This window comes from Aplidium turbinatum, chromosome 14 (assembly GCF_918807975.1).
Source record: "Aplidium turbinatum chromosome 14, kaAplTurb1.1, whole genome shotgun sequence".
NCBI classification, from domain to species: Eukaryota; Metazoa; Chordata; class Ascidiacea; order Aplousobranchia; family Polyclinidae; genus Aplidium; species Aplidium turbinatum.
Genome location: NC_137485.1, coordinates 10573903 through 10595077, shown reverse-complemented (window position 1 = coordinate 10595077; position 21175 = coordinate 10573903). Strand labels below are relative to the sequence as shown.

Here is a 21175-nt window from a genome sequence, read left to right as displayed (position 1 = left end):
TCGAGATTGCAAGTGGGCCTCGAAAATCATTTCAGGAAATAAACAAATGAAATTTTGACAAATTGGGTGTGAAAAACTCTGGTTTCGTGTAAGCTACATCAACATTTATGTATTTATAAAAACCTAAATAATATTTTACAGTGATATCTGGAGACCGTTTGACGAAACAGCAACCGTCATTTCTGCTGCTTTTGTGTTGCCAATGGCAGTATTTGGAATATTTGCAAATGTTCTCACAATTCGGGTGATCTATTGCTCCCCAAAACTAAAGTAAGTTTGCCACCAGTCTAGAGTTTTCAAAGCTGAATTATGTACAGTATTAAACTGAATTGCAACGGTTGCAAGTTAACACAGATTTTTAACTCTTCAATAATTTCTACAATCACAAGTAGCAAAGCATTAGATCTATTTTACAAGATGAGGTCTTTGATTATAATAGAGACTATGATCCAGCAGTTGCTGAAAAATCGAATCAGGTATAGTTGCAAGCTTTTTGTTTAGGTCAATCTTCAATTACTTCCTGATGAGCCTGTGCGTCTCGGACTTAATATCCGCGATCAACAGTCCACTTTTTGTTTACAGAAGAACTTGGGGTTTTGATTATTGGTACCTTTCGTCTTTTCTTTGCAAGGCAAGTTGCTTGATAGGCAATTATCTGTTGAAACAATAGGCAATAAATTATATTTACCTGGAAACTCATTTGAAAAATTTTAAGCTGTTGAACTCATCAGTCAAAGATAAGTAATAATACGAACTTAAAGAGATGGAACTGGCTAAATAAAAAGGTATGGTTGTCGTTATCTATATGCCTTGTCCACACACACACATGCTCTCACGATTGATTGGCTGTGAGATTGTAGAAATCGTTGTTCCCTGCTGTTGAATCTTTCAGACACGAATAATAATTTTATAAAGCAGGTAACTTTCCTTTCCACAAAGTAAATCGAATTTACAGATAAATCCTAATTTGGGAAGTTGCAACTTATCAGCGGAATACTTTGCTATATGTCGTTGATGGAAACGAAGCTATGTTACTTTTTCAAAAAACTACAGCTCTTGAGGTGTAGCATTGGATCAATATCTTAAAGCTTATAGTGTTGGAGGTGGACCCAACACTTCTTTGTATACAGATTTCCAGCTTCACATCAAATTCATTACTACGGCCGCAATTAATTTAAAAATTAACGAGTTGCTTTTGCTTGTCCAGGTTTTTTGGAGTAATGATCACTTTACCTCTGTGCTGACGGCACTGCACATTCTTATGTATTCGGGATTGAGATTTACTGCAATCAAGTTTCCTCATTTCTTCAAACGGATATCGATAAAACACTCAAAGGTTTGCGCCAAGACTGCTTCAAAGCAATTTGCATCAGTAGCGGATCGATAATATGCACTTGTAGGGCACCGGAGTTTCGACAAAGCAAAAATTTTTGAGAAAAAATGGGCTATGACAAATTTGACGTCCGAAAAAGCAAATAGATTGATAGGGGGTCTAGTGGGGCTTGCCCTCAAAAGTTTTGACAAACTTACCCTTACTTTGGTCATTTTTATATTTTACACTAAAAAAGTATTGTTTGCTCAAGACGTGTACTTTGTATTGAACCAATCATAACCAATCAAATACTTATTGCAATTTTTTTTGAGGGGTGGCATGTAACTGAGTGCCCCTATAGATTCGCTATTGGTTTGCACAGGGACTTAGAGAGCGTTACGTTACGTCAGCGTAACGCTCTCTAAGTCCCCGGGTTTGCACAGTATCTGCATAGCTTGCATTTATGTGGCTTAACTATATGTTTACCGGTATTTCAAACATTCTTACCCTACAAACAACAAATATCATCATAAAATAAGTACGAGCGTATTTGACAAGATATAAATGATGAAAATCTCATTTTATCAAGTAAACTGTAGAAACATCTCTACAGAGTTGATTTGTGGTACAGAAGATAATGTATTTATAACCCCAGTTGTGCTTATATTTTACGTTGAAATACTGCATATACATGAAACAAACTGTCTCTTTTCTGCAGCGAAACCAGTGGCTTATAAAGAGCTCCTAATGTTTCCGGTATTTATAAGCTATAATTTACATTCAACAGCATTTTTATGTATTTGATATTTTTCGAACCGAACATGTTACAGTATATGTCAAGTGTCCCCGTCCCCATACTGCAAACCTCCCGCCTGACTATCCGCGACGACAGTTGACTGACGGTGCATTTAAGCGAAAAAATGATGAAACATACTGCCTTGTAAAATGCACGTTTAAGTAAATAACTTTAACTGGCATATCATTTACAAGAAGGTTCAAAAAAAAATTCTCAATAAAAGATTCACACGCTTTCATCTCTAAGATAGGTCAACTCTTTTTAACATGGGCTCGACCCAAAGTTGGGTGACTTAGCCACTTGAATTGATCGCTAAGAATTTGTTGATTTTAAAAATACTGCAAGTAAAAGAATAAATACAGAGCTTTCGTGTCGATAAGTGTTCAACAGAATGACTATGTAGTTCACGTCGTCAAGTTTTCATTTGTTTAGCTCGCCATGTGGACGTTTGATGACCCTTCGCAGGCAGCAAATCAACCTTCCCAGGCAGCAACCGACGCCCCTTTGAGCGTCAAACCAAAGCTCTCACCAATTGGTTATGAAACCGACATTATACACTTGATTGCTTAACACAACTTTTTTAAACCAGCTAACTTTTGTGTGATGTGTTTTTGTTTCAGGTTTGCATCTCAGCACTATGGGTGATTGCGATTAGTTGTGGGTATACCCCTTTTGCCATTTGGATGGGCGCTCAGAAGATTGACCGAATAAAGTTCAAATACAAAGCACCATGGCCTTCATGTACTATCAAGGAAAAATGGTATGAGCTACAACTACTTGGATTAGGGACGGTAGATTACGGGACGCGCAACTCCGTTGTTCCGCCAACATTAGAAGGGTCAATTGCCAATTTGACATTTTTTTCACACTTTGTTACTCGCTTGTTTTCAACTAAAAACCTTAAATTACTTTAAAACCAACTTCATCCTTCTTATATAACCTATAAAATGTACATTATTTTGTAAATCAAAAAAAATCGTAAACCTTCTAGTGTTGCGGATAAGCCAAAAGCGGATGTAGTTGCGCATTCCGATATTCTACTGTCCCCAACTTGGATTAACCTAACCAAGCAGGAGGGAAGCTTTTGTCTCCACTCCACTCAGGAGCGAGGAGTTGCCTCTGTCACCTTTATCTTGTACAGATCTGGTCATATCCATGCCCAATCTGATAAAAATCTGGACCTGATAAAGTGTTTTTTTTGGGAAAACTCGATATTAACTTAATCTATGTGGCAATACCATTAGCCTAGACTTATGTCTAGTTTAAATAAAAAAATTGTATTTTAGGTTCCCTCATTTCCAATTATACAACCAAGTAGGTTCAATATTCTTCTTCTACGTCCCAATGTTTCTGGTGATTGTGTTTTCTGGTGGGGTTTGTTTGGCTATCTTTCTTCAAAGAACCAAACGTGCTGAAGGGATGTCATCAAAAGTGGACAAAAATGAGGCGGAGAGTTATCGACGTAAAAAAGAGACGCAAGCTTTTTTTCAACTTATGTTAATTGTTGGATCGTTCATGATTGGCTATATTCCATACACAGGTTACTTCCCACTTTAAATAAAATATTTATTGCCTTTGAAAGAGAAACATTGCTTTCTGTTTCAAAATAGTAACTAGGCTACAGTTTCAATTTAAATAAGTTTAGTTATCAATTTGAAAAAAGTTTGAGAACAACTGCTGTAGAGAGAGGCGGAGACAGTTTTGACAAATGTTTGAATTTTCCTGTTATGCAACGCTACAAAATACACTATACACATAATATTATGAATATAGCCTACTATTAATTACTCTAAACAATAAGTCTATATATCAAGGGCCATGCTAAGAATCGAGCTAGGTTACCTGTACAAGAAAAGTGTGAATCGAAAACTTTACAGAACCCATCAGGAAAGCTTGAAATGGCGGAGCCGGAGACAGCTTCGACCTTTTCCGCAACGGAAAGAAGGTCGGCCATTTAATACACTGAGCACACCTTGCGGTAATAGTGCCATTTATTAAATATTTATGAATTTTTGCAGCGTATATGATATTTGCCAGCGAGGCTTCAAACCAAACCAACGAAGACCATGTTTTCCTTTGGTGGTTCGGAACTATACAATACATCACACTGAGAATAAGCGAATGCCTAAATCCTGTATTTTACAACTTGGGATCCAGGTTTGGATTTCTTTAGAAAGTAAAAAAAAAAATGAATCACGTTTTGGAATTTATAGAATTTTTTGATGAAGTTCTCGCCTCTGTACAAACGGCTTTATAAGTCTTCTATGAATTTGTATTTCTTGAAGTGGTACAAATATCCGTCCTGCAGCCTTCTTTGACAAAAGTTTTCTATTGTTTTTTTTGTTGCTTTTTTAGCAAAATGCGCCAAGAAACCATCTACAATTTGAAACGTCTATTCAACTGCTCCATTGAAACATCACCGGACAATTCTTCTTCGATTTTAAGCGTGACTCAAAGAGTGTCTTCTCAAGTGTAATCTGAGTTTGACAATACCAGCCTAAACGTACCTAACCTGCTGAGGTAAAATATGGTTTAAACAATGGTTTCACTTGCTCTTCTCACACCTAAAACTTAAAATCCTTTATGCCGGCAATTTATTTTGAAGAAAGAAATCCACTATGGTATAATTGATTTCACAACTGCTGTCTTTGTCTTTGGATGATGGTCAGAGACTTTATTTATTTTTGAACAACAGTACATTGTATATAATCTTCTTCGTGTTTGCTAGAGAAAGTCAAGAAACAGTAGGTTATAGATAGGTGGTAAGCAGCACTAAGATATTTCCTTTTCTGTACTGTATGTAGTTCTTATTCTGTATCCTGTAGTTGTAACAGTAAGTCATTATACAGCTAGCAAAATTGTCATATTTACGTCATTAAACGATAAGAAAACGACAACTTTGCCAGCTGGAATATTGTAGTTTACTTAATTTGTGACTTGGTGTCGTATTTAGATTTTCAGCATGTCTCAATGACTTAGTAGGCCTATAGAGTAGACGTTCACATTTTGTCGCGTCTGTCTTCTTGACACTTTCACTTAGGCTTATATAGAAGGCTAAGTAAGTATTGTTTTCGCTGCGATGGTCAAGAAAAATGACTGAAAAGAATGTACATAGTAATGTAATGATAGTTATGTACATAGTAATGTACATAGTACAGATAATTATAGTGTAATCATCATGTAAAGCATATTGATGACTGTAGCCTACATATCTTCAACATGTAAAATAAAATTAGAATTCAAGGATGAATATAGGCTGTCGTGTAAAACTGTGTAAGACATTTAGGGTATCGTTCAAAGTTGAGATAGGTTTACAGGTGAAGATTATAGAATGAAAACTAGTTTGGTTTTGAATCTTTATCCTCGGATTGGCAAAGTCTTGATAGGTTATTTCTGGTAGTTTCGCATACTTGTGGAGGCTTTTGATGCAGGGCCAGTTACAAAGATTGGCAGAGTGAAATTTCCGATTGTTGAAGTGTTGTTTTCAGGGAATTATTCCACCCGTTAGATGCCGCTGAATGGAGAGCAGTCCTGAAATGCATTGCTTAAGCGCACACCCCGAGAGTTGAACCTGCGACGCTTGATCTTGATGCTTACTCGCCCACAAAGTCACGCGCTAACCAATTGAGATATCGTGGCGTACAATTTTTAAATTCAAGCTACATAAATATTTATGCAATATTTAGATAGTCTTTTCATAGGCTACGTTATGACTAAACTCCAAGCAAACAACCTTTGCTGTAGGCTACCAACCGATTAGGCTACAATGTGCAGTATAATTATTTTGCCATTTCGAGGTTATCTATATGGCAGATTGTCAACTCCCAACGTTGACAGCCTTTTTCGTTACTCAAAGCTGCTTGCTCATTTTTATATTCGCATTTATTAACTTCAGAGGTTCACATTTTTTTTATTCCGAGACATAATTTTATTTACATGTTCCTGTGCAGTAATTAGGCAGAATAAATGTTCCGCATTCTTTTGTAGTCATCTCTCATAAAAATCTTGGCAGGAAACAAGAGAACTCCGTCGCTATCTGAGCAGCAGAGACGATGGCCAAGTAATATTAAATTACCAATACTGTTGTCGGAGTTCCTAATATTAATATCGTAGGATTGATGCTTGAGTTGACTACCTTGAATGGTCATTTCACCCCCCCTCCCTCTTGTTGTGACGCAACTATTGTGCATCTCAATTTGGTATATTGCAATCATTTCTTCGCAATTATGTCATTTGTGAAGTTTTTGTTTCGTGACAGATTTTTCAAATTAGGCTAGAAACTGTCAATTTTTTTCAGCAAGTGGTAATAGTAGCCGTGTGAATTTATTGTTTTCCGCAAATAAAAGTAGCCTACACTTTTTACATGCAAACATTTCAACAAATATTTTAAAGCAACATTTAAATAACACCATGCAATCGTTCAAATGACTCAAAAATTCTCAGCACTTTCATCATTGTTATTTATTTGCACAAATACAAGAGAATACGAAACACAGTATTTTGCTGCAGAATTCCCGTCCTTGTCGAATGCAATCTTTGACTTGTCATATGATCATACCACCATCCATGTAGAGTAGGCTACAGCGCTCAGTCTATATTTTGCTTAATCCTTGCATAACTTTCTTCCTTGCATTTTGAAACCAATCGTAACCATAAATGATATTTCAACATTTAAAATTGAGATTAAGGTTGAAATTATGGTTTTCCCCAGATGATGTTTTATGTTCAAGAATTTGATAGGAACTCTTCCGTTTCTTCTATCGTTGTGAGCATTGGTCTGTGCATAGTCTCTGGGATAAACAGTGTCGTAATAGCTGCCAGAATACTCGTTAGTCCAAAAACCATCTAAAAAGTAAAGGAATTTTAGCTCACATAATCTCTGATGCATGCAGAATAAGCTACGCGTGTAGGCTTCAGTACTAAATTTTCCATAATTGGATGAAATTACAACAAAGAACATCAAGGGTGAATCCAGCAAGTAGTCTTGGGGAGGGGGGCAATATTAACAAAAAACAATGATGTGTAGGTCTACTTTAATCCGACTTTCCAAATACAACTTAGGAACGAAGCTTTGTTTTGGAATTTCCAAATACACCTTGAATAAAACTACTTTTTTTTAGTTTTAGGGAGGCTATTTGCCCTCTTGAATCTGCCACTGGTATATAAAGCCTATACACTCCAACTGATCACATATCGAGAGCACCAGCGCCTATAAACACTTTAATATTCTTCATAGGCAGCTGCAGTAACGTTCACATTTAGGAGCTGAAATTAACCTTTCATCAAATCGAAGCCGTGCAGAAGGTGTCTGAACCATTTCACTTCGACACTTTTTGATTATTAGGCGATTTGCGTATCTTTGTGTAGCCTACAGTAAATAAATGTTGAAAAAAAATTGTTTAACTTATTATATGTTTGGCAACTTTTAGCCTGTCCAGTGATGGGCATTATCGGCGATAATTTACCGGCGATAATTACACAGGTTAACAAAATTTGAAAAAAAATTTTAATCGAGAATGGGAGTAACTTTTCTTAGACCACAATTTGCTGCTGATTTCAAATCTGGCGCTAGTTTTGCTCTAGCACATCAGGTTTTAAAGTTATTGGTCTGAAAATTTTTGACCAGAAACGTCAATATTGCGTTCAAATACCGATTTTGTCGCTACAATTTTCAAAGTTAGATTAGCTTCAGAGAGCAGAGTGTTTCAGATTTGTGCATTGCTTTCACAGATTCAACACTATTTAGTTGCATATGTATGCATAGACACTATAGAGTGCAAAAAATGCCTCCTAAACCTTGTCTGAGGTACTAATTTCTTGAGCTAGCACAATACTGAAGTGTCAGGTTTTTAAGCTCCCTGTATTATATTTCAAACAGTCATGGTTGACGCTGAATGTGCGCTTCAAACAAGCTACACAAGATCAGCTGCAACACCTTGCATACATCAAATAACCAACAAACAAAAACCCAAGAAAAACGCTCAGCATGATACCAAAGATAGTGTTTAGAATGTTGCAATGACACTTAGACATTGCTGCATTAAAATCGCTGGGCATATGAGCTTTGTTTAGGTGTACATGTTGGATCATCGCGATGCAGCATCCAGCAGTAACCACCCATCATCCTTTCGTTCCAGAACCCTTGATAGCGTGCTTCCATGCTTTGGATATCTTGGTGAAACCTTTCACCTTGTTCATCACTCACTGCACCAAGGTTCTCAGGGAAAAAGTCCAGGTGGGAATGAAGAAAATGAATCTTGAGGGACATGCGGCAGCCCATGTCATTGTAAGTTGAAAGCAACCTTTCAACACCTTTTCTGAAGGAAGCAGCCTTGAAATTTCCCAAAAAGTTAGAGCATAACCATTTAAAGGATTGCCATGCTCGACATTGTGATGAAGTGAGTGATTTTTCAAAGTCAGTATCTTTTAAAACTTCTCTAATCTGTGGACCAACAAATATTCCTTCTTTAAGCTTTGCATGACTTAGTTTTGGAAATTTCTTACAGAGTTACAGAAAACCGTTTGAATTTGATTTGCCCATTGCTTTCACAAAATTCTTCATCAAGCCAAGTTTAATATGTCACGGCAGCAAAAGAATTTTGTCAGGATTAACTAGCGGGACATTTTGGACACTTTCTCTTCCAGGATTGTAGGAGCTTCTTGTTGGCCAATCCTTTTTCTGGTAGTGCTCAGTAGTAGCGCGACTATCCCACAGACACAAGAAACAACAGTACTTTGTAAATCCCCCTTGCATCCCCATTAAGATTCCAATCATTTTCAGATCTCCACAAATACTCCACTCATAATCCCTGTAATTAATAGCATTGGGTAGAATTTCAATGTTTTCATAAGATTCCCTTAGGTGCACCGCGTGTGCTATGGGAATGGATGGCTTTTCATTTCCGTTATGTAAAAGAACAGCTTCAGGCTTCTTTCGAAGAATCAATGAAAAATCGCCACTCATGAGGATTGTGAACTTCTCCCAATTTGTGAAAAATTTCTTCAATATCATGACAAAAGCACAGCGGGCCATCAACTTCAAGTAGTTCACAGGGGGCCATCAACGATCGTTCGTTCGATCGTTAGCTTCTATTACTTGATCGATTCATGCAATGTTGATATACGAAATTACGAAGCCGTAAAATTGTACGGCTCCAGCTCATCAATTGTACGGCTTATCATTGTTTTATTATGACGTCACACTTAATTTGCGAATAAAAAAAACTGCTTTACTTGCCTGTAAATGTGGCATGTCTTCAATATTTTAAAATTGGAATATCTAGAAAACATGATGTGCTAGGAAAAAAATAAAGACATTTTTGAAATCAGCGCACAAAATGCTTTTAGAATCAATCAATCACGAGCTCGATTAAAATTTGCTGTTGACCAGTGTTATCGGCGATAAATTTTTATCGCCTATCGTTATTGCTCAATTATTTTTTCAGTTATCGTTTATCGTTATCGCCAAAGGCAATATTTGATTATCGCCGATAAATTTTATTTCGGATTAACACACAAGTGGAAAGACCATGAAAAGTAATATTTTTACTAGCCACCTAGTTAATGAAACTAAAATTGAAAACAGATTGAATCTAAATACAGTATAACCTTTCTCATTTACCTATGCGACATAGCCTACCTCAATCAAATATTTTTATTCCCACTAATACAGTGCCTATTGTAATTCTTATCTCAACAACTCAGCGTTCTGCCATTGCTTTAATGATAGTGTTCACAAAGACAAAAAAAAAATTATCTGAAATTATCAGTAAATTACGATATTTATGTTATTATTCTAAAACAAACACGACTAATTTGACAAGCTTGATGGATTTCAGTTTCATAGTGTGCACATTTTTACTAACTTACCAATAACGCTTAACTACTGATAAATTTTCAAGCATTTTGCGTTTTTTGAATTTTTTTTAATTATTGCTGACTTTGCTGTAAACAGCCCTTTAAGCAGAAAGCAAAATACAAAGTTTAGAATTTTTTATGGTATTTTCATTTGATTTAATTATTTTGCCTACTGCATGTAAGCGGCAGTGTAACTCAATTGATGAAAGCATCCAACTGGTATCTGAAGGTATAATTATAAGCAAGGCGGTTACCTCAGTGGTTTGATTCTGGATCAAGAGGTTGAAGATTCGATACCCACTGCCGCTGTTGCGATTCTATTTATGCATAACTTACAAAAAGGTTTGTCCCTTTACAGTATGTTATGTTCAATTTTTTGTCATGTTGATGAAAACAGTTTGTGCTGCATGGGATGGGGCAGCGCTAATCAAGAAAAAAAAAATTATCGTTATCGGACATTATCGGCGATAATTTTATGGTTTATCGTTATGGCTTAACTTTTTTTTTGATTTATTGTTTATCGTTATCGCTTTAGGCATTTTTCGTTTATCGATTATCGTTATCGCTTAACTGAAAAATGAGTTATCGCGCCCAACACTGAGCATGTCAATAGTTTATAGTTACGATATTCACAGCATTTTCTTATTACAGTAAGCAGCTTGAAACAAAGAGTGAAAATTTTTGTTCTCTAGAAAATGAAAAGGCCTTTGCAAGGTTGTAATGCAATGGAGACAGTTTATTTTGATAATAAAGCTTTGGTAGAGAGTTTGCTTTGTTGAACCATAGAGAAATAAAACATAGTAACTTTAGCGGGTTTAGCATACTTTATTTCACACAAAATATAACATAATTAAATAAAATAAACTCAAACGTTTTCGACACGTACGTGTGTCCTCATCAGGAATTAAATCTGCAATACATAAAATGAAAAATCGTAAGATAAATTTGACTATGCACTGTAACTGTAACGACACTCTGGACTGAAAGCACAAACTGAACAAATAATACGAGAATGATTGCGAGTAAATTATGCGGTGGAAAACAGATCACGTGAGGTGTAGACTACAGGCATTGGACAAAACAATTAGAACACACACAAAAGGAACGATGAGCCACAGGCGAATAACTGCCGGTTATTAACAATGGGAGGAAAAAAAAATAACTGCCGGTTATTACAAGGCGAATAACAATCCATCTCTCAACCGGCAGTTATTCGCCTGTGGCTCATCGTTCCTTTTGTGTGTGTTCTAATTGTTTTGTCCAATGCCTGTAGTCTACACCTCACGTGATCTGTTTCCCACCGCATAATTTACTCGCAATCATTCTCGTATCATTTGTTCAGTTTGTGCTTTCAGTCCAGAGTGTCGTTACAGTTACAGTGCATAGTCAAATTTATCTTACGATTTTTCATTTTATGTATTGCAGATTTAATTCCTGATGAGGACACACGTACGTGTCGAAAACGTTTGAGTTTATTTTATTTTAATTATGTTATATTTTGTGTGAAATAAAGTATGCTAAACCCGCTAAAGTTACTATGTCTTATTTTGATAAATAATCAAATGTCGAATGTGTGGAGGTGCAAAATTGCAATGATATGGATCCTTTAAACACGGTTTCACGATATTCCTAACGTTTTCTTCCCCATGTCAACAAAACCGGAGGCGAGGCGAGGATGTAAATAACCCAATTTTTTTCGTTTATTTTAATGTGTCCAACTGAGTGAAAACATATAACACTTCAGCAAGTTGCTTTCAGCGTAAAATGTCCCCAGTAGGCACGCTATGTTTCCAGTAAGCTCTTTGGATCACACTGGGTATTTCTAATAGCCCAAAAAATATTTGCCCTCAAAGTCAAACTTACCCCAGTCATCCAAGGGTAAGACTTCTGCAAAAACAAGGCATATGGAGTGATCACACCTCCAAGTCTTGCTCCTAGAACACATACTCCCATTCCATTGGACCTTCATGAAAGTTGCACAAGTAGTTTGCAGGTTTGCAGTGTCATAATCCAGTTGATGGTTGAAATAATCAGTAGTGATATGTTTTTTCCGAAAACACGTCATTATATCACAATACACACTATATGGCAACCCGAGGGCACATTCAACTAGTAATCTTAAAGGGGGCGATTTAAACAAACACAATGATGTGTAGGTCTACATTAATTCTCCCTTGCCAATGCACCGTGAAAAAAGTTACTTTTCCATGTTTTAAGGGGGTGATTGCCCCAATCGCTCCTCTGAATCTGCCACTGCTGGAACTGTTTTTTCGAACAAAAATTTACACCACACAATGCATCGCAACCAACATCGTTAACAAACGAATAGCCTACATGAAGTACTTTTGAGCTTGGTTCCGAATAAATTTAGAGGCCCAAAGCCTTTCTAGGGTGCATGGAACTTCAAGAAGACACCGCGTGTTTATGTTGACATCCGACCAATTTTGAGAGAGTTTTGCATGACTTTAGTGTTTTCAATGGTGTTATATTTTGAGATTTCATAAATTTTTGTAAGGTCCAAATTATACAACTCCATGGTCCAAATTTCATTCAAGGATTTGTAATTTGGATCACTTGTTTAATTTTTTGTTTTGTTACTATTTTATATGTTTTTTTTTTATAATTTTTGAATGACGTTGGGTAAATATACTATGTACGTAGTGTTGTATGTGATATGGCCAACTAGTATTGAAAATATAAAATTGAAGTTAATTGTGAAAATATTGTTGTTTTCCTTTAAGGGGTCCAAATTACACGGCTTTACCGGGACAAATTTTTATCTTAACAGCCCTGACTTTAACAATGAATAACAAATTAATTTGCAAGCTTGATTTTAAGACAGTTAAGGATAAATCTTAAACTCTCTTATATGGCAAAATCTAGTTTATTTTTATAATACAGCACTTAAATCAATCGTAAACCATGCAGTAGATATAAATAAAAGTGGTAGGCTATACATACTATAGATAATAATAGTGTAACTTTAATACAGATGATACCTGATGACTGTGGGGTAAACTTCAGCAGTATAATTGTAGACAAGTGCAAAAGCTGCAGAGATGGCCATTTTTCCAATTAAACTCATAGCTGTGATAGCCTTCAAAGCATCTGTAAAAGAAAATTATGGTTCTTTTTTTTTATCCCATATAGCCTTGGCTTAGTATGAAAAAGAAACAAAAAACAAAACAATGATTAACACAAGAAAAGAAAATACACTAAGTTTAAATATTGTTGACAAAATGCTGGTCGAACAAGTCAAAGCTTTAAGCTGGATTCACAGTAGACCCGCCACTGAGTATAGGCACTTTAACAAGGAGGTATCCAGTTCAACCATGAATCATCAACCAATCAGAAGCTACGCTGTTCATGACGTCATCAAGGCTGCGTTTCTCGGAACAAAGGAAAACGCAACTTCCCACCACTGCTATTGCTCTTTTTTCTTCTGTAATTACCAAACAAAGTTCAAAGTAATAATCAACTCTCTGGCTAAATGCTGGAATGGTCACAATTGGACGGACAACGTAACATCTGATGCAGTGGTTTTCAACCAGGGTTGAACCCCAAGGGTTCCGCCAGTAAGTCTAGGGGTTCCGCAAGTTTACATTCAAATCCGAGAGTCTATTTTATTATTATATGCATATTGTTTAAATATAATTAATCAAATATTGATTAGGTTTGCCACTATTAATAAATTTGCTACACTTTAACAAGTTCTCTGCGATCCCGAGGTTTCGTTGTTTTCTTGTGGTGCAATTACCTTTAACTTTCTGCTTTCCCGCCAAATTTCGTCGACATTACGATTGTAAATTTTGTCGATTGTAAATTTTGTACATAAGTAAATCTGAACATAAGTATTTTAATTTAATTTTAATAATCAAACGATTTTTTTTGCATAAGGCAATTAAATTAATGAACAGGGGTTCCTCGAGCTTTTGGAATGTTTCATTGGGTTCCGTTCCACCAAAAAGGTTGAAAACCACTGATCTGATGGTTCGTGGTTGAATTGGATATCAGCTTGTTAAAGTGCCTACCCGACTACTGTGCGACTGCCAGAGTTGCCAAATTTTGAAGAGAGATATAAACCAAATAATAATAAAAACATACCAAACTTAAATGCAACTGCTGGTTTTATATTTAAAAAGTTTAAATTTGATGACCCATGAATCAAACACAAATTGCTCAACACTTGGCAGCACCATTTTATATAATTTTTGTTTCCAATTATTGTATTACAATTGTGTTGAGATTCTTAGTTAGTTGGTATATTGTTACGCTCTATCCCTATTAACTAAAAGGAAGGTAAGTGACAGATTTATCCAAGTGGACTGTCACAATTCCTTCTAGTTCGTACATCTAAAAAGACTTTGGAAAGAGACGTAGTTTTTGGGATATCAAACATTAAACAGTCAGATAAATGATCGAATAGTTTTTCTTCTGGATTGAGAGATGAAAATTCTTGACGAATGGTTCACCACTTCCAGCACATAAAGAAATCAAATTTCTGAACAGCAAACGACTTCGTTGATTTCAAAATAAATATAACAGCTACTTTACAATTGGCAATGACTTCCACTTTTACAATCTATTCAATATCGGCTAGAACTCTACAATCGTTTTCAAGATACTTTTCATTACCACTTCTAATCCACATAACACACAACTCTAATCAAATCACCCGGCTATTTATAACAGGTTTTCTTGGACCGGAAGCTTCCAGAGACTAGGAAAAATATTACATAACAAGAACTCAGTTGGTCAACAAGTCTTTTGGTCAACAACAAGAAGTTTCTAGAATGTCACGTGCACAAAATCCCTAGAGCAGATTTCACAATAACAGATTGCGTAAAAAAATATTACTATCGGTCAGTAATCGTCGAAACACCACAACAGAATTACGCAATAAAATAATTTACCTATGCTAGAACGTGAATGCAGCATATGGATTGTGACATGAGCCTAATCTCGTATCTAATTCATGTAACAAAGTACGGTATTAAACTAACAATAAGGTATTTTTATTTTATGAAATTTGATAAAATATCATGCGACACCGGTATGGTAATCAATGATGATACATTTTTGATTTACTGGTGATATAAGTCAAATTAGCTAAAATTAAAACCTTTTTTCTCTCAAGTTAGAAATTTGACGTTATTCAGACATTTGATATGTGCAAAACGTAGTTTTTGTTTATAAGCTTTTAATTTTTAAATCTAATTGGTATACACTTAGAACGAATTACAGTATTTGTGTTTATTGTGTATTGTACAATATACAACTTTTTTCGCTAATCAAACAAATAAAATGGTGTAATAGTTTTAGGCTTGGTACATTTATTATTATTTGGTAGGCTACTCCTCCTCAGAATCTGGCCATCCCGGCCAGACCGCAGTTTCATGGCTAATTGTAATTTTTTTTTTTTTACTTGAATTTGTTCTGCTTAGCATTGAACTTGACACCGAACACTGTTTTTGTGGTTGCAATAATTCTTATCACATTATAGGTCTACACGGGCATATAAAAGTGTACAATGTATGGTATATTATAATACTGTATATATATAGGTGTACACGTAGGACGGCAAGCCACCTTTGTTACTTTCAGCAAATGCTATAAGCAAGGAGACTATCAAACAACACACTCCTCCAAACAAAAATGTTCCAAACAGAAGTTTTTTTTGTCCCAGTTTGTCTACTGTAAATATTATAAAAACATATCCAACTATTTCCATCAATGCATTAAGAGTATTGTCCAAAAATATGCTTCCTGTAAAATTTAAAATAAGTTAGATTTTGTTACAGCAAACGCTTTGCCATTGTGCAAGCATAGGATATACAACCAGGCATTCTGGAACTTTAGAAGTAGGTAAGAAATACTTTGAGTACAATCTGTTACCTGAGTTAGGTAAGAAGCGATGGCTTATTAAATCAGCCTAGAGCCCTACCAGACGCTCCTCAGTTTTTAGGTGGCACTGCGCGTCTTGTAGGCCTTAAATATAATGAACAATTGTAAGAAGCCATCCACATTTGTTAAACCCGTTTTATATGATGCTGGCTGTCGAATGCAAAAAAGAGTAATAATACTTGTAGTAGGCTACGACTCTAGAAAGGACTTCGCTTCCACACCGCTTAAACGCACACGGCTGCGCCTTTGGCAGGACATTGGCATACGATAAGATGGACACTGGCTTTCTTGCTTTCCTGTCCACTTAATTTAAATTATTATCATCCAACGGGCATAAACCTCGAAAGGTAGCCTACCTGTTAAAGTTCCAACATTGAGAACCAGTCCATAAAACACTAAACATGCCACAAACCAGATAAAAACAAGCTTCATTGTTAGCCATCGTATATTCGGAGACTTAAACAAATCTAAGGCGGAGTAAAACTTTTGGTCTTGAAGCGATGTCTAAGCAGCAACAAAAATGGTAATGTTAACGGTGCATGAGCTGCAGTCTAACGATCTTACAGCCGTTACAGGTGTCCTAGCACTTTTTGACATGCTTACTTTCACTTTCTCGAATGAATCTTCTGCTCGTTTCCAAACACTGCTTGACAAGGACTTGCCATTTCGTTTAGCTATTTTTTCGCTGATTAATTTTCCCTTTTTGTATTTTCCTCTGCTGAAAAGCCATCTAGAAAACGTAAAAATCATAAATGGTGCAAGAAATATATAACAAACTGTGTTGCTACTGGGGAAGGCAATGTCAAATGTCAAAGCATAATTATTGTAAATTCAAAATGCATTAAAAAGTTTGATAAAGTAAATTACTAATTAAAGCTTTCATCTTTGTTACCTTGGAGATTCCGGCACAAAAATAAAAAGGCCAATTATTAAGATTGGAAACAAAGAAAAAAAGCATTGAATGGTCCTCCAATTTCGCCATATATAGGCTACCAGCGATGCTATACATTCTCCAAGCACATAAACATTTTGAATATTTATTCCCACCAAGGTCCTCCATTTGCTACCAGTAATTTCCATTACTGAAAAGGATAAAACTGGTGATGTTGAAACTGCAGTAGGCCTAGGCTACTGTATAAGTGTATACAGTATTGTCTTCAAACTCTTTTTACTTTCAGAAGTTGCTCAATTAATAAACTCCAATGCAATTGATTTTTTTATTAATTCGAGTTTGAGTCTGGCAATTTTTTTTTTTCGTATTTGAGTTTGCAGTTCTTCAGAATAAACTACTGTGAAAACAAAAGTGCTGCCTTTATAAACTACACCATAATATGCTTTCTCTCAATAGGTTTTAGCTTAAAATCTAGCCCTAAACCTTGTTTTATTCAATCAAGCAATTGTTATCACTTACCATAAATAAAAGCACTCAGGAAACTGACTTGAATGAAAATTGCTAAAATGAAGCGAATAAGAACATACGCAAGAAAACTTGGTGCAAACGAAAGGCCCACTCCAATAGCGACATTGCCTGCTAGAGTGGTTATTATTACAGGCACTCTTCCAAATCTGCAAATAGTGATATACTGTAATAACAACAAAACTTACAAATAAAAATAATAGGATATCTCCTAGCCTACTTATCTGTGCTGTTGTGCGCAAGACGAAATACAATCGCTACCAAATTTGAAGTCTGCTGGGCAAACTGGTCCATGGCGTGAAGCTGAACTCATCCCATTTGATTCAATGGATAGTGATCAGAGTTCAATTCAGAATGGATTAAGGCTATAAGGCACAAACAAAGCGGATTATTTTGTCTATGTTCAAGGCGATGGTAATTTTTAAATTTCTTGATTCAGGAAGTTTTTAAGCAAATAAAATCCGCTTTGATTATTTAAGAAAAATTACCTGTCAGAAAGGTATCCACCAACAATGCCTCCACATAATATTCCCATAAAAAATACTGAATCGGCAACAGCTTTCAAAACTGCCCGAGAGCAGACAAGATTCCACTAAAAACAAAAGATGTCTTTTATAGGACGGTTGAAGAAATTTTCTTTCGTAGGCGAAATTAAGCAAGCTTTTCTCTTTTTCATCAGGTCATAGTACATGATCCGATGAAGGGATTTTTCTACTTTAGATTTCGTTATATTAAATTACCGGTATTTATTTGCTTCAGATATGTATACATCATACACATACCTATGAAGTTATATAAAAACAAAGAAAATACACGTACAGGGAAAAGACTAGGCTACAAACATAAGCCAGGGATTCATAGACGTAAGCATATAGGTAGTGCAAGAGTATATAGCTTGGGAGATGACACTAATGGTAATGCCTAATGGTAATATAATATAAGCTAATGCTCTAATTCCCTTTTGACATTTTTGTTAAAAATCGTGTCTAAAATCGTATTTAGGTAAAGCTCCATGGTAAAACGTTTATGGAGAAGGTTAGACAAGAAAGCAGCCTTCTTTTCGATCTTTAAGCTCTAAGATCTTCGCTCTCAATGAGTGTCAAAACCAAATCGACTACTTTTTAATTAGTTTTGGTAAGGTGCGCTTACAGCACCACCTACACTAGACCACACGCGTTGTATCCATACTATGACAGTATGACATAGCCTACGTGCAAACAGGTTTTTGCACAACTTTCGTAAGAACAGACTGCTAAATCAAGAAAAGAAAACGTGATTCTAACTCTTGAATGATCGTTGCCTTATTTTTATTTTAGTATAATCTAGGCTACTTTATATTTTCACTTACCTCAGTAACAACAGTGCTGGTAAATATTGATGAACTGAAAGCATGTCCGTGTTGACATGGGATTTTGTCGCTCAGTCGAATGGACGACAATTCCTTTTGGCAACTTATAGTTTGGTTTGATTCAATAGTGGCATTGTATTGGTGGCATTTCTCAAATGTCTGAAACAGCAACAATACAATATAACAACCAGGCGCGGATCTAGGAGTTTTTTTTGGGGGGGGGCCAGAAAATTTGAAAATGAATTAAAAAAGAAGAAAAAGAAAAAAACAGATATGAACAACCAGTGGCGTAGCCAGGAATTTGGAGGGTTTGACGGCCGGCGGGCGAAGCCCGACGGCGTGTTCGCCAAAGGCGACACCCAGTGGAGGGTGGTCTGGGGGGCCTCCCCCAGAAAATTTTGAAAAATTACTTTGAATTTGGTGCATTCTGAGAGCATTTTCAACAAAAATATGGGTATAAATATTCCTGTGAAATGGTGCTGTCCGGTGGCATAGCAAAAGGATAAAATCATGTTTTCTTCGGCATTTTTTCGGTAATAAAGCTAAGTCTTTATGTTTTCTTGTTGCTAATTCCTGGCTGAGATGTTTGAATGATTGGTATTGGCAAAACTCGCTCTTTTAATACAGTTTCGCTTAAAATTAGGCAAACTTTGTTTTAGAGACATGGAGACTGAAAACATCGTTTTCAATATCGTGACGTCACACGCGTGTCAAAGGGGGGTTGTAAGTCCGCTGTGGGACTAATATCAGCTGTTTAGAAGCATATCAAGCCATTCAACAATTTCTCACAAAATTTCGGGGGGGCCCGGGCCCCTTTGGCCCCCCCCATAGATCCGCGCCTGATAACAACGTATAGGTGAAGATAAAGGTAGGTCCTATATCCAGTCACAGACCCTCGGAAATACAAAAATAAGGTTCTTATTCTACTTGGCCTTTAGTAGCCTACTAACGACAGTAGGGTAGCCAGTACTTTTCTCCCGGCCGACTTTTCTGCAGCAACTACTTGCACCAAATTTATTAGCCTACACCATTGATAGAGGTGGCGGTATTTATCAACAACCAGCTTAAGCCGGAAGTCAAACCAGGTTGGCATCATTGGAAAATCAATGTAATGACGGATTGATATCTGCCCTGATGTGCTTGTGTACAGGGCCGGATTTAGCTAATGGGGGGGGGGCGGGCACTTTTAGATCGGGGGCCCCCCGTGCAAAAAAACACCTTTGCGTCTACAGTAGCATTAATCCAGCACTGCACAGCATTTTTTAGAAACTTTAAAGGCTTAAAAAAAAGTAAAAAATAATAATACAAAGTCACATTTTTTCTACGTCGGCCTTTCAAAAGGGGGACCCGGAGTACCTGCACCCTCTGCCCCCCCCTAAATCCGGACCTGCTTGTGTAGGCTACACTTCGTTACGAAAGGTACTGCACGAGACATTTGGATGTAAGTAGCGTAAGCAGCAAAGACTTCCGCCTCCCTGCGTTGCACTTATTATATATTATTCTATTATATTATTATTTACGTTGTTCATCACAAGTCTTTTTCCATTTGTTAAACGATTTCACAAATGTGTTGTAATGCCATATAATATAAGGTCTATAGACTCTAAAGTCTATACCCTCCATTCAATTGTCACTAAGTTTACGTTACTTAAATTATTTATTCGCCTAACTTTCAATAAATAATATCAACTGCTAAAATGGAAGCAAATGATTCGATGACTAGAACTTACAAGTTTCGTGTGTCATTCCGTTGTCCTTTTCTTCAACTTACCTTAGTTTTATTGTCAAATGGTATCAAATATTCTTTCAAGGGGATAGCAGTTCGGTTTTGGCATCGAGTTTCTCTTGATGAAAATGCACACCAGTGATGTGGCGTTGCTTCTAAAAATACTGATCCGACGATATTAAATGCTGGTGGAATCCAAACTAAATAAACTATCGCCACTAAAAGTATTTGGTATCGCCCCAGATCTCCGATTTCGTTTTGTACAACACCAAAGTCAATTGGGGTTTCCACTAAAAGAGAAACTTCTTCTTCTTCCTGTTCGTTCGGATGACTGTTAGAACTTTGAGCAGCTTGCATGATGATCTTAGATCTATTTTTCAAGGAAAAAAAAATAGATCTAAGAATCGATCAGTGAAATATTGAAAGTAAGCGAGCCCAACTAGCCTACATCGTGCATCAAAGTAACATCAGGCAGATATTGTACCGCTTCAGTGGCAAGATCCTTTCTAGGAAACAGTTTGGAGGACATGCACGACAAAAGACAAGGCACATCCTGAGTGCGGATGTTTACTTGTTTGGCCAACATTTGATTTAAAAATAAATCGCTAACATATGCCATAGACAGTAAGATTACCTATCACTTTTAAGCGTCTTAAAGTTGTACATCCGAAGGTTACCTTCTATGGCCTGTTTGGTTGTTAAAAAGAACTTTTCTTTGTGTCTTGAAACTTATGTTAGTGACGTGCCGTTCAGATCATTGTGGGGTTTGGAGTCAAAATCATTTGGGGCTTTTATCAGGGCCGTGGTAGACCTAC

General features: G+C 36.4%; 2 protein-coding genes across 2 annotated transcripts; one reads left to right on the top strand and one right to left on the bottom strand.

Moving 5' to 3' along the window:
- The first annotated feature begins 184 nt into the window (after positions 1-184).
- On the top strand, positions 185-4584 carry LOC145782891 (growth hormone secretagogue receptor type 1-like). The gene is made up of 7 exons (XM_082594654.1): positions 185-270; positions 502-631; positions 1208-1336; positions 2729-2868; positions 3395-3648; positions 4127-4265; positions 4464-4584. Exons 1-7 carry the CDS (start codon positions 203-205, stop codon positions 4582-4584), a joined length of 981 nt encoding a protein of 326 aa, XP_082450780.1. The 5' UTR covers positions 185-202.
- Positions 4585-6431: 1847 nt separating this feature from the next.
- On the bottom strand, positions 6432-20717 carry LOC145782890 (solute carrier family 22 member 15-like). The gene is made up of 11 exons (XM_082594653.1): positions 20406-20717; positions 18635-18793; positions 17775-17878; positions 17281-17435; positions 16762-16951; positions 16473-16599; positions 16226-16373; positions 15555-15731; positions 12965-13073; positions 11829-11928; positions 6432-6953 (listed from the first exon to the last, which is right to left on the bottom strand). Exons 1-11 carry the CDS (start codon positions 20715-20717, stop codon positions 6834-6836), a joined length of 1701 nt encoding a protein of 566 aa, XP_082450779.1. The 3' UTR covers positions 6432-6833.
- Between the last annotated feature and the right edge of the window lie 458 nt (positions 20718-21175).

Excerpts from the sequence above, each read along its gene's own strand:
- LOC145782891 (XM_082594654.1), top strand. The coding sequence starts at position 203 with ATGGCAGTATTTGGAATATTTGCAAATGTTCTCACAATTCGGGTGATC. Across the intron at positions 271-501 it reads TATTGCTCCCCAAAACTAAA|GTCAATCTTCAATTACTTCC; the intron begins GTAAGTTTGCCA and ends CTTTTTGTTTAG. Across the intron at positions 3,649-4,126 it reads TGGCTATATTCCATACACAG|CGTATATGATATTTGCCAGC; the intron begins GTTACTTCCCAC and ends GAATTTTTGCAG.
- LOC145782890 (XM_082594653.1), bottom strand. The coding sequence starts at position 20,717 with ATGCAAGCTGCTCAAAGTTCTAACAGTCATCCGAACGAACAGGAAGAA. Across the intron at positions 17,436-17,774 it reads GGTGGATACCTTTCTGACAG|ATTTGGAAGAGTGCCTGTAA; the intron begins GTAATTTTTCTT and ends CACTATTTGCAG. Across the intron at positions 15,732-16,225 it reads CAATGTTGGAACTTTAACAG|GAAGCATATTTTTGGACAAT; the intron begins GTAGGCTACCTT and ends TAAATTTTACAG.